Source organism: Psammomys obesus, unplaced genomic scaffold, assembly GCF_907164565.1.
Source record: "Psammomys obesus unplaced genomic scaffold, mPsaObe1.curated_primary_1811, whole genome shotgun sequence".
NCBI classification, from domain to species: domain Eukaryota; kingdom Metazoa; phylum Chordata; class Mammalia; order Rodentia; family Muridae; genus Psammomys; species Psammomys obesus.
The window spans coordinates 323554-336137 of NW_026596234.1; the positions used below are offsets into that span (position 1 = coordinate 323554).

A 12584-nucleotide genomic window follows, 5' to 3' on the forward strand; every position below is an offset into this window, starting at 1 on the left:
TTTTTAAAAAGTCAACTTTATTTGGGGTGTTTAGGCCTCTACCCTTCTTAGTGGAGAGAGGGGTCCCAGACCCCTTTACTTCTTCCAGCTATGTAGGGTCAAGGCATTCTTTTAGGGCTCCGTACCAATCCCCATCAACCACAGGCATAGCCAGCAGTCTCCTCCACGCCGCTGAACCCTGAAGCATTTTTCTCCATCTGTCTGCTCCAAAGTGCCACACCGTCTCTGGTCTCTCCAAACTGCAACATGCCACATGCCAACACCAAACACCACCACATACACCTCCTCTTCTCTTAGCTCTCCTTTCTACTCTCAAGAGTCCTAGACCATACCCCTCTCAGTGCAGCAGTGGAAGAATGTTAACAGATGGCAAAGGTCATGGTCCTCCCCCAGCAACCCCCGCACCTGACCATTAACAGGTGGGGACAAACTATAGCCCAACTAAAATCCCACACTTGGGGTTAAAAAATTTATGTAACTTGAGTTTTCAAAGAAACCAAAACTTCCATTACACACACACAGACCACACACACTTAAAAGTTAGCCCTTCAATCCGGGAGGCAGAGACAGGCATATCTCTATGAGTTTGAGGCCAGCCTGGTCTACAAAAAGGGAGTCTAGGACAGCCAGGACTGTTACACAGAAATGCCCTGTCTAGAAAAAAACAAAACAAAACAATTTTTTTAAGTTAGTCCTTCAAATCTTGACACATAGTTACACATGATGTTCATGACCTGGATATGTTATAGGCATCCCCCACACTCTGACATCTAGTTAGGTCACCTGGACACTAACACACCGGTGAGCATCAATCTTACAGGACATGCAGGTATGCCATGGCATCATGATGCCCACATTAACATGATTACCACCTAACACAGTAGAACACCTATGGGTGTTGGTGTGTCACACTTGTGAACACTCAGACTTACACAAAGAAAGCCGACAACCTTGAATGCGCCTCAGTATGCACATTGATCCCTACCAAAACTCTGATGTTCTGCACCCTGGTAGGATCACATGCCTTGAGTCCCAGCATATGTCGGCAGATGCAGGCGGATCTCTGAGTTTGATGCTGGCCTGATCTTCGAAGTGAGTTCCAGGCTAACCAAGGACTACAGAGTGAGACTCTGATTCAAAAAAACAATGGTGGTGGTGTTGGAAAGGCAGGATAGCAGCATTAAGGCCACCAAATGAAAGCTGAATTTTTTCCTTTTACCTGTTGATTGCTCAGTTCTTCAGTAAGGAGACTGAGGCTATGAACAAATGAAAGCTTGGGTTTTTCGAGACAGGGTTTCTGCATAGCCCTATTTGTCCTGGAACTCACTCTGAAGACCAGGTTAATCTAGAACTCAGAGATCTGCCTGCCTCTGCCTCCCTAGTGCTGAAATTGAAGGTGCCCCACCACCTGACACCCAATGAAAGCTTATATTTTACTAGAGTATTCCTGGGGCCCCTGTGGACCCCCAGACTTTATACTCTACCTCCTTACCAGCTGGCTCCCCAACCCCAGTCTGCCAAAGGGGAGTTTACTTCTCTTATTTATCCCCAAGTCCTGTGGGTTGAGGTGTCATTACCCTCAGATCTGACACTAGCAGCCCAGGCTCTGAAAAAGCGAGGTACTGGCCTAGGACCACTGTTCACAAAAATGGGAGTTGATTCAATAGCCAGTAATAAAGCCTAGAGGTCTTAACAGTGTCTAGATTGACAAAGGTGGCCACAGGGACAGATAGAGGTTGGGACACGCCCTGACAGTCCATGGATGTCCTATATAATGGCAATCTTCCTTCACAGGCTCTACTTCAGCTAGTGCAACCAGACAGATTGCTTAATCCACGAGACAGGATTTAGGGTAGTGTCCAGAGTTCCTGACATGCCTCAGTTTACTCGACTGTCCACAAAGCGAATCCAGCCCAAATCACGCGTGGCAGGCCTCTTGGCTCTAGAGGCAAGTACCACCTCGGCTACCGATCTCACAGGCTCAAGGAGGAGACGGGCCCCACCGGCCCCTTCCCCGCAGTTGCGGCTGCGTGGATACCGCGAGAGTTCGCCCCCGCGTCGTCCCCCCCCCCCCCCATAAAACTGTCAAAGGTAGGAGGGGCGGGAGCGCGCATGTGCGCAGCACGGCGCGCAGTGTGCGCCGCCCGGACCCCGCGCCCCGCGCCCCGCGCCCCGGCTCCGGCTCCGGCCTGGCCCGGCCGCACCCGTTGGGCGCTGCAGGTAAGCGCCGGCACTGCCCGCTCTACCGCGGTCCCGGCGCCCCCCGCGCCCCCGCACCAGCCCTGTGCCCAGCCGCCGCCCCACCGCTCCCGGACCCGCGCCGCGCCCCGCTCCCCGCGCCGGCGCCGTCCTCCCGCCTCCTCCTTCTCCTGAAAAAGTCGCCATTTTGGTTCACTGCCTTCGCCCCCCCGCGGTTGGCGCTTCCGGGCCAGGCTGCAGCCCGTGTCCGGCCACAGGTGACAGGTGGGTGGCCACGGGCCTCCAGGTGCACGTCTTGGCCTCGCTTGCCTGGCCAGGTGGAGTGTCCTGTGTCGGCGGCGGCCCCCTTTTCTCTGGAGGCTACAAGGGAGATCCCGGGGACCCCAGGTGGAGGAGGGGTTTTCCTCCTACTCTGGCGGCCAGGCCTTACCCATAACTCTGATCTCTGCCCAGGCTCTGAAAGACTGGAAGGGTGCAGCAGGCCCTATACTCCGGGCCTCAAATGTAACCATGGTTCTGGATAACTCATTTCCTTCTGAAACTGCAAAACGAGGACGCCCAGAGAACCTTGGTTTATTTAAGACCCTCCTCCCCTCCCCTAGGCCCACGATGGGGTGTTGCCCTTGGCGATGGATAGTGACTGTCCTGACCTCTGACCTCAGCACTCCTGCATATAGCAGCCCCTACATGGCCCCTCTGATTTGAGTTGATCAAAAACTGCTTGAACCTTGCACTTTGCCACCGCCCCCTTCTGTGGCTTTGGGTGCCTCTGGGAGGCCTCAACATGGTTATGCCCAGAGCCTCCCTCAGTTTTCAGGGTATGTGATGCCACAAGCAGGACAGGTTCCTGGAGGCAGGAACATGCTCTATGAGGCCACAGAGCCTCATAGGCTCTGGAGAGTGGACCTCTGCATGCTAGTATTGGCTGTAATTTGTTTAGCTGAGAATAGCAAGAAATGACCCGTTAGCCCGTGGTAGCCCAGGGTCTGAATCAGTATCTCCATCTGGGTAGAGGGGCCCTGGCTGCACAGAAGGCTAAGAAGACAGGTAGGATGGCTCAGTAAGCATGGAGACCAAAATACATTCCCAGTGGATCTTCACTTTGCCTACCAAAGAGATGGGTGCCTGTGGTGGGGAAGCAGGCATTTGGTACCCATGTTGGCTTCTGTCCCTTTAGAGAGCTCTTCAAGGGTCCCTATCTGGGGAGGTTGGTATTGCGTTTCTGGATGGACAGGGGCCAGGACCCTGAGGAGAAACTATCTCTGGGGCTTCCTGGTGTGGCTGAGTGAGCCAGCAACTGTTACTGATGTTAATTGTCCTCCATGAGGAGAATTACCAGTCTCCTTCAACTGCATAGGCCCCTTCTGAACACAGGACCCACCTGATCCTCAGCACGCTTTGGTATTATGTGTCTAGATGAGGGTATAGTTGAGTATATCAAATGTAGTGGCAGTCTTAGCTCTTTCTACACTGCTTATGCCTTCTGCGTTATTTAGGAGAACTTGTCTGTACAGACTCCATTCCCTGAGTTAGAAGCCCCCATTACTTGCTTTTTGATATTATAGACATAGGAGGTCAGGGCTAGAGAGGCCTGTTGTGGACCCCTAGGGATAGCCCTAGTGAAAGTCCTGGGTTGGGTCTATTCATCTCATAGGTCTGTACTTGCTCTGCAGAGATGACTGACTCCTTCTGTGTTGGAGGAGGCCGCCGGCTTCAAGGATCCAGCAAAAGTGGACCTGGAAAGGGTGGCAGCCGGAAGGACGTCCAGCTCTCCATGTTGCAGGACCCACCAAAGCTAGGTAAGGAACTAGGGCAGAAATTGATTTTAAGGCTACAAATAGCCAGTGATAGAGTTAACTCCCTGAATATTCTGAAGACCATTGTTGGTTGGAGATTGTTAGATATAGCCTGAGGTCTCAGCTCTTGTCCTAGGTTAACTCTTGGCCCCTGGGCTTTGATATAGGTGAGCTAAGACTCAGTCTGGGCTTTCTGCCCCTTGGGGGTTGGTAATGTTGTGCAGCCACTGAGCCTTGCTGTCTCCTGTGCTGCAGGGATGCCAGTGGTCCACAGTGGACATACAGTGCCTGGCCAGGCCCCACTCTGCTTTGACCCTGGAAACCCAGCCAGTGACAGGACAGAAGGGAAGAAAAAAGGGAGGCCGAAAGCCGAGAACCAAGCTCTCCGAGATATTCCTGTGAGCTCCCTGAGGGTTAGGGTGGGGCTCATGCTGTTCAGCCTGTGAAGGCCACTGCCCTGCCCTCACCAGCCCTTCATACATTTTGTGCCAGCTTGTTTCAGCATGTAGCCTAGGGCCCTTGCATCTGACTGTTAAAAGTTCCCAGTGGGCTATGTTAGTAGTTCCTAGCAGAGCCCTGTAAGCATGGCTTGAATTCTTGGTCTGCTCTTGAGGTTGAAGGACTTATTTGGCTTGGGGGAGCTTTGAGTCTGGGTGGCTGCAGGTCAGCAGCTTGGCCTTTTCCTCTGCCCAGCTCTCTCTGATGAACCAGTGGAAAGATGAATTCAAGGCACACTCAAGGGTGAAGTGTCCAAACTCAGGGTGCTGGCTAGAGTTTCCCAGCATCTATGGGCTCAAGTACCACTATCAGCGGTGCCAAGGGGTAAGGGTCTGTGGGTCAGGGAAGAGGAGGCCTGGGGGTTCATCTGGGCAGAGGCCCCCGGGGCCCCATCCCACACCTGCCCTCCCTGCCCAGGGTGCTATCTCAGATAGGCTGGCCTTCCCTTGCCCCTTCTGCGAGGCCGCTTTCACCTCCAAGACCCAGCTGGAGAAGCACCGGATTTGGAATCACATGGACCATCCCCTGCCTGCCCCCAAGCCTGGCCCAGTCAGCCGGCCGGTCACCATCAACCGGCCTGTTGGGGTCAGCAAGCCCATCGGAGTGAGCAAACCTGTTACTGTTGGCAAACCAGTGGGAGTCAGCAAGCCCATTGGCATCAGTAAGCCAGTCACAGTCAGTAGGCCTATACCAGTTACCAAGCCTGTCACAGTCAGTAGGCCCATGCCAGTCTCTAGGCCTGTGCCAGTCACCAAGCCCATCCCAATCACCAAACCTGTGCCACTCACCAAACACATGCCGGTCACCAAGCTCGTGACAGTTACAAAACCTGTGCCACTCACCAAGCCAGTACCAGTCAGCAGGCCCATTGTGGTCAGCAAGCCAGTGCCGGTCAGCAGGCCCATTGCCATCAGCAGACACACACCACCCTGCAAAATGGTGCTGCTGACCAAATCTGAGAACAAAACACCTCGTGCTACAGGCAAGAACAGCAATAAGAAAAGGTACAGAAAGTCATTTGGGTTGATGAATTGTCAGGTGTGCCTGGGGGATGAGAGGGCTAATGGGTTTGCATGAACCTCACCTTGAGTGCCACTTGCAGGGCTGCAGATGGTTTGGACACTTGCCCCATCCTGCCCAAGCAGGCGAGGCCAGAGAATGGAGAGTACGGCCCATCCACCATGGGCCAGAATGTAACCTTCCAACTGAATACAGATCCAAGCAACAGCTCTCTGCTGCCAGGCAGCAGGCCCTTGATGGGCAAAGAGGCACTTCAGCCTGTAGGCCCAGTGTCCCAGCCAGAGGAGGACCCTGAGCGCACAAAACACAGTAAGACAAGCCCTGGGAGACTAGCCATGGCCGTGGGCTCTGGCCTTTCAATGGCTATGTGACCAGGGTCTTGGCACTCATTTTCTCTATCCTGAGTCAGGAAGGAAACAAAAAACACCGAAGAAGTTCACAGGGGAACAGCCATCTATCTCAGGGACCTTTGGGCTCAAAGGTAAGACCCCAGCTAGCTGGCTACCTCTGGAACTGAGTATGTCAGTATTTGGTCCATATCCACACTGTTTCTGCACACAGGCCTGGCCAAAGCTGAAGACAAGGCCCGAGTTCATCGTTCCAAGAAGCAAGAGGGATCAGGCTCTGAGGAAGTGCGGAAGAAGGTGCTGGCCACCCCTGTCACTATCAGCAAGGAGGCACCAGCTCCTGTGGCCCACTCAGCCCCAGGTGGGGGCTGCCTGGCAGGACCCAGGACAGGTCTCCATGGTGGGCTGGATTCTGTAGCTAAGGCATGGGGGAGACCCATGGAGTCCAGGGCATTTGGGAGCCCCACAAGCCTGAGGCCTGGCCCTGCCTCACAGGTGGCCCTGAGGAGCAGTGGCAGCGAGCCATCCATGAACGGGGGGAGGCTATCTGCCCCACCTGCAACGTGGTTACCCGGAAGACCCTCGTGGGGCTCAAAAAGCACATGGAAGTGTGTCACAAGGTAAGCCTCCCATCCCCTGGCCCCCCAGGGCACAGGGGAGGGAGGCTTCCCTGGCCTACATGGGATTCTCATAGTTAGACCATGTCTACAGTTGCAGGAAGCGCTCAAATGTCAGCACTGCCGAAAACAGTTCAAGTCCAAGGCCGGCCTCAATTACCACACTATGGCTGAACACAGTGCCAAGGTACAGTTCCTAACTCCCAGTTCCCTATCTAGCCCTGACTGTTGACCTCTCACTCTGTTGCTGCTCCTCTATGCCCGATTATGGCCCTAACTCCTGGCTGACATCAGGTCTGAGGTTTGCTTTGTCTCCAGCCCACTGATGCTGAGGCCTCTGAAGGGGGAGAACAGGAAGAACGCGAGAGGCTTCGAAAGGTGCTGAAGCAGATGGGACGGCTGCGCTGCCCCCAAGAGGTCAGTGTTGGGCCCTGTAGGGGTGTTCAGGACAAGGGAACCTGGATGATTGCTTACCTGGTTTCTGACCTGGATCCCCAGGGCTGTGGGGCTGCCTTCTCCAGCCTCATGGGTTATCAATACCACCAGCGGCGCTGTGGAAAGCCACCCTGTGAGGTAGACAGTCCCTCCTTCCCCTGTACCCACTGTGGCAAGACATACCGATCCAAGGCTGGCCATGACTATCATGTGCGTTCAGAGCACGCAGCCCCGGTGAGTGGCCTATAATACACCTTGTCCTTGCCCTAATGGACTGTGGTATCATGCATGTGTTCATGAGTCCATGTGCTCCCTGAGAGGTGTAATCTCTGCCTTTAGTGAGCTTAAGTCTTAAGTGTCATAGGAGGAAGGATGGGAGCCTGGTGCCCCGGTGTCTTGTTTTTCTTGTGTTGTCTACATCTGCATTGTGAGTCCCCATACCTGCAGGGACCACAGGTGGCCTACATCTCATGCCAGTTCTAACTCCTGATCTCTGGATGTCTTCCTTCTCTGTGGCTTATACTGGCCTGTATCCTTGCTTTCCAGCCCCCTGAAGAACCTACAGATAAGATCCCAGAGGCTGAGGACCTGCTTGGGGTAGAACGAACCCCAAGTGGTCGCATTCGTCGCACTTCGGCCCAGGTTGCCGTGTTCCATCTACAGGAGATTGCAGAGGATGAATTGGCCCGTGACTGGACCAAACGGCGCATGAAAGATGACCTTGTGCCTGAGACTGCACGGGTGAGTGGCCCGCCTAAGGGATGGGCAGGATCTTGGCCTTTGGTCATTCCCTAATTGCGACCCCAACCTCTTGGTCTCTGACCAGGACAGGCCTCATTTGATTCCCCTGTGGCAGCCATGTTCTTGTGACCTTGGCCATCTACTAACCCCATCTGTGAAGGGGCAGTGAGCCTGCTGCAGAAGCACATGCACTGTGTCAGACCAGTATGTGCCTCAGCCTGAAGCTCACCTGGTGCTGTGCCTGGCTTTGCAGCTCAACTATACTCGGCCAGGCCTCCCCACACTTAACCCCCAGCTGCTGGAGGCATGGAAGAATGAAGTCAAGGAGAAGGGCCATGTGAACTGTCCCAATGATGTAAGCTGGGACCAGCAGGTAGTGGGAGTGGGACATGGGACCCCAGGACAGAGGGCTTAAGTTTGGCCCTTCAGGCAACAGTAGAGGTTAAGCCAATGAGTGTCCTCTTGGGAAGTAACCATCTTCAGTATGACCAGCCTGTCTTTGACCCTGGGGTTCTGTAGGGTCTTCCCATAGATACCACATTAACAAAGGAGACTTCAGTCTGGAGGCCCATATACCCACTCTGCCCCAAATCCAAGGCTCCAGGGACCTGCCCTCAGAAAGGCCCCAGAGTGGTCTGGGGTTGAGGCGGGATGCCCCTTGTGTGGAGTTGTGGGAGGGCTTCCTCCACAGCTGTCTCCTGCCTGCAGTGCTGTGAAGCCATCTACTCCAGTGTGTCCGGCCTCAAGGCCCATCTGGCCAGCTGCAGCAAGGTCAGTTCTGGAATTGTTACCATGGCTTTGGGATGGGGGGCTCTGGGCACTCATAGCTTTCTTTTGCTAAAGGGTATACCTGCATCAGTGTACGACCCCCACTCTGCCTACTACATTTGGTCCCAGAAACTAGTCGATGTTCAACAGGTGGCCCAGAATCTCCCCCCCCCCCCCCCGTTCCTTATACTAGTCATTTAGCTCCAACGCCTGCCCTGGAGTCTCCTTGTCTAATATGGTATACGTGTTCATCCTGACCTGAGCAGAGGAGGGCACACTTGCTTTATCCTACCCTCCTCTTATTTCCTACTCCTGTAGCAGGGTGACTTATAATCCTGTTGCAGGGTAGTTTCAGTCCCTAAACCTACCATTGACACACATAGTAGAAGACAGTGCAACTGTCTTCTCTCTGGCTGACCCTGGTCCTAACCTTTTAGCAGTAGGATAAGGGCTTGGACCAGATGTGGGTGCTTTGAATCTTCACAAAGTGGGGGTACTGGACTACTGTGCATTGCAGGGGGACCACCTGGTAGGGAAGTACCGCTGCCTGCTATGTCCCAAAGAGTTCAGCTCTGAGAGCGGCGTCAAGTACCACATCCTTAAGACCCACGCAGAGGTATGACAGTTATCTTTAGCTTGTGGGCCTGCAGGCTTTAGGGATGGGTAGTAGAACAGGTGGCTCACGTGGTGTACACTGAGAAATACGGTGTACTCTTCTTAAAATAGGGTCCACTTCCCCTGAAGTGTCAAAAGCATGAGGTGATAAATCTTGAAGAAAAAAAGAATAGTCTGGGGCGCCCCAGTTTGGTACCCAGCCACTGAGTGGAGCTTGCCTCAGCAGGGGCTTCAACCACTTTCCAGCAGTTGCATGCCCGATCAAAAAAGTAGTTTAGGTGGGTTAGAAAAATGGTTCAGTGGTTAAGAGCACTTCCTGTCCTCCCAGAGGATCAGCATTTCTTTCCCAGCATCAGTGTCAGGAGGCTCCCTGGCCTTTCTTTACAGTGCACTCACATGCAGATACCCATGTAGATATGCAGACAGAAACACCAAAAAAAAAAAAAAACAAAAAAAAACCCAATAAAAGGTGTGAGTGTCTCTCTCTCTCTCTCTCTTTTTTTTTTTTTAGAAGAAGAATTGGGTTTGTAGCTTTGGATCAAGGTTCCCAGTCTTTACTGCAAGTTTTCTCTCCCTAGAATTGGTTCCGGACCTCAGCTGACCCACCTCCCAAACAGAGGAGCCAAGCCTCCCCAATGCCCACGAAAGAGAAGAAGAAAAGTCTGTCAGGAGGAAAAAAGCGGGGCCGCAAGCCCAAGGAACGGTCCCCTGAGGAGCCAGCATCTAAGCTTCCCCCTAACAGGGATGACTGGCCCCCAGGAGGCAAAGACAAGGGGTCCCGGGGCTCCACTGGGAGGAAGGCTGGAGCTGGGAAGGCACCTGAAAAGTGAGCCTAGTGGGCAGGGCCTACCCATCATGCCCTGCGTTGTCCAGATTAGGGGAGCCAGTTCCAGACCTGTCCTCCACCTCCACACACACCCCTATCTGTCCAGAGGGTTGGCAAAACACTCTGCTCCCCCTGAAAGTGGTCCTTCCCCTGTTAAGGCTGCCTCAAGTGGCTGGGTGGAGCTCTCCAAGAATGCCAGGGGCAGCAGCAAAAGTGCAATAGGCTGGGGGGCCCAGCCATTCCTAAAAGGACATTCATGGACCTGGCAGGGTCTAGAGCCTTGGCACCGTGGGGCATGAAATGTTCTTGAACAGTGAAGTGGCCCCATTCTCCATCTCCCTCTGGCCCAGTAGGGTACCCAGTCTAACTCCCTAATGGCTCAGTCATTCCTGGTGATCCATAGTTGTGGGCTGATGGGGCACCCAAGCAATCTGGTTGCCATCACTTGGGCCTGGCCTCCACCCAACACTGGAACTCCAGTACTCCCAGCTACCTCCCAGGACAGACCCTGTTTAGCTACTGCCATGCTGCCCTGACAGCCACCCACCCATCTGTCCTCTTGCATCCACCTCTGACCCCCTTCTGTTTTCTACCTCTCTGGGCCTGCTTCCCTCCTCTGTCATCCCTGCTGTGCTTCAGGCCTCACCCCACTTGACTGATGTGGGTCATGGTGGAATATGTAGCCTTCCAGGCAAGGAAAGAACTAAGTGTTCTACCTTCAGGGAGGCCCAGACCTGTAGCTACTGACCTGAGACTAGGATGCTCCACCTCCAACTGTTAGTTTCTGATTTTGTGGTTGGTGCCCTGAGAGGTGTCTTCTTGGGGCCAGTGCCATGTGAAGCAGAGACTGGCAGAGCCTAGATCAGGGGTGACACCTATGAGAAACTGCGTATGTCTGCCATGCTAGGTGGGCCCATAAGCCAAGTTCTGTGGAAACCCTCTTTTCCCCCTACTTTGCCCTCAGTATCTAGTGGCAGCCAGTCATTTGATACAGAAACTGAAGGATAGTGAAAGATGGGGTCGCAGCCAGTGGAGCGCCTCTAGGCTGGGCCCCACCCCTTTCTTTAGGGGCCCTGAGGATAACAGGGTCTGCAGTTTGGGCAGGGCCAGGAGGAGAGATCTGGCCTGCTTTTTGGTCCTGTGTTCTAACCCTACCCACCACCCCCTGTGAGCTGGAGAAGGCTGGAGGGGGTTGGAATAGGCTTTTTCTAGTGTGGGTAGGGTTAGACTGAGGTCTCTGCTTCTGATCCTGGATGATGTGAATTTTGATATTTGCCTCTGTGTGTCTCCTGGATGTTGTTGATGCCAGTCTTGTTGCTGTGACAAGTAGCAACCTTTTTAAAAATTCTGTTTTTTTTATACAAAACTCAATAATATTATGTTTTGGTGCTAAGGGTTGCCCGGTGCTGAAGGTAGAGGTGGGCTGTGGTACTGACTGGCACCTGCCCCCTAGCCTCAGTGGAGAGGACTTCCAAGGAGGCCAGCCCCAGGGAGATTTGGGATGAAGTCCTTGTAACACCCCTCTCTAGGAAGGCTCTGACTCTGGGTAACCCTGGCCTAATGTACTGTGGGTGTGAATGGACTCTCCAATTCCTATACACTTTGACTTGATCAGAGTAGCTGCAGAGGTGGGTATAATCTAGTGTCAAAGGTAGGCAGGGGCTCTTATGTGGTGATGTGCAACTGTGGAAGGGAAGGGGGGCCCAAGTGCACTTTCACAACACCTCTGTGGGGTGTGACCATCCACCCCCGCCTCTCAGGTACTTGGCACTTCTAGAGATAAGTAGGACCTGGGTTTGCTAGGGTTTGAGTTTCCAGGACATACCATAAAGCCCACGTGGGAGCCTTGGTATGGGACTGGGGGTTCTGGGAAGTTGATGTTTAGCACTTTAACTCAGACTTTGAAGTGGGTAATGGGGACAGCTGTCAAAATGGCAGTTGGCTGTGTACCAGCCACTGTGGCTGGTAAGGAGAAGTGGCAGGCTAGTCTGCAAAACTTTTTCAAGGTGGCAGGGCTCATCAGTCTGCCCACCTCCCTACTCTGGCCCAAAGGTGTCCACCAGCCTAAACAGACCCTCAGTAAGAGGGACCATCATGGCAGAGTTCCAGGAGGTGGTGGTCATGGACTTAAAGGCCCAAACAAACCCTGGGTCCTTGGCAAAATGCAAAAGTCAGGGTCTCTACAGATCTACCTCTGGCTCAGCACTTGCCCTGCCCTAAAAAGCAGAAGTGCCAAGGGCAAATATTTCATGCAGAACCAGGGTGCACTTTATGTTCCTGCACAGGCAGATAATGGTGCCTCCTGGGGGCTTTGGGGCCTTTCTGTCCCTGTGGTGGTTCTGAAGGGAGAGCTGTCCCTATGTTCCCCTGTTGGGTGAAACCCAAGCCCCTTCCCCTGGAGGCCTGATTTCCCAGACCACCCCTCATACCTGACTGCAACGCCTCCTAAACTTTGGGTTTCTTGGTTTGGTTTTAATGCAGTTCTCATTACACAAGTGCATTTCTGGCTATCACTTGTAACCATAGATATACATGCATATATATTCTATCTACAAAGTGTTTTATTTGCAAGATGTTTTGAGGTGAGCTTGGGTCCTGCCCGCCTTGTGATCATCTGTCCCCATCATCAACCTCTGGCCCCGAGTGGTGCGGTGGTGGGCCATCAACTGTATGTATTAAAATCACTGTATCAAATAAATGTTTATTGATTTTTTTTTTTCAG

At 53.4% G+C, this 12584-nt stretch overlaps 1 protein-coding gene across 10 annotated transcripts; it reads left to right on the forward strand.

Moving 5' to 3' along the window:
- The first annotated feature begins 2143 nt into the window (after positions 1 to 2143).
- Positions 2144 to 12576, forward strand: Znf512b (zinc finger protein 512B). Of its 10 annotated transcripts, none has more exons than XM_055595952.1 (17): positions 2286 to 2463; positions 3873 to 3998; positions 4251 to 4393; positions 4689 to 4817; positions 4911 to 5497; positions 5596 to 5822; positions 5923 to 5994; positions 6075 to 6260; positions 6356 to 6480; positions 6572 to 6664; positions 6796 to 6894; positions 6976 to 7146; positions 7459 to 7653; positions 7907 to 8008; positions 8362 to 8424; positions 8939 to 9037; positions 9615 to 12576. In XM_055595952.1, exons 2-17 carry the CDS (start codon positions 3875 to 3877, stop codon positions 9864 to 9866), a joined length of 2667 nt encoding a protein of 888 aa, XP_055451927.1. In that variant the 5' UTR covers positions 2286 to 2463; positions 3873 to 3874; the 3' UTR covers positions 9867 to 12576. The 10 variants fall into 10 exon arrangements, with proteins under 10 accessions (XP_055451925.1, XP_055451928.1, XP_055451931.1 ...); XM_055595954.1 differs by having other exon boundaries at positions 6075 to 6221; XM_055595955.1 differs by having other exon boundaries at positions 4974 to 5497.
- The last annotated feature ends 8 nt before the right edge of the window (positions 12577 to 12584 follow it).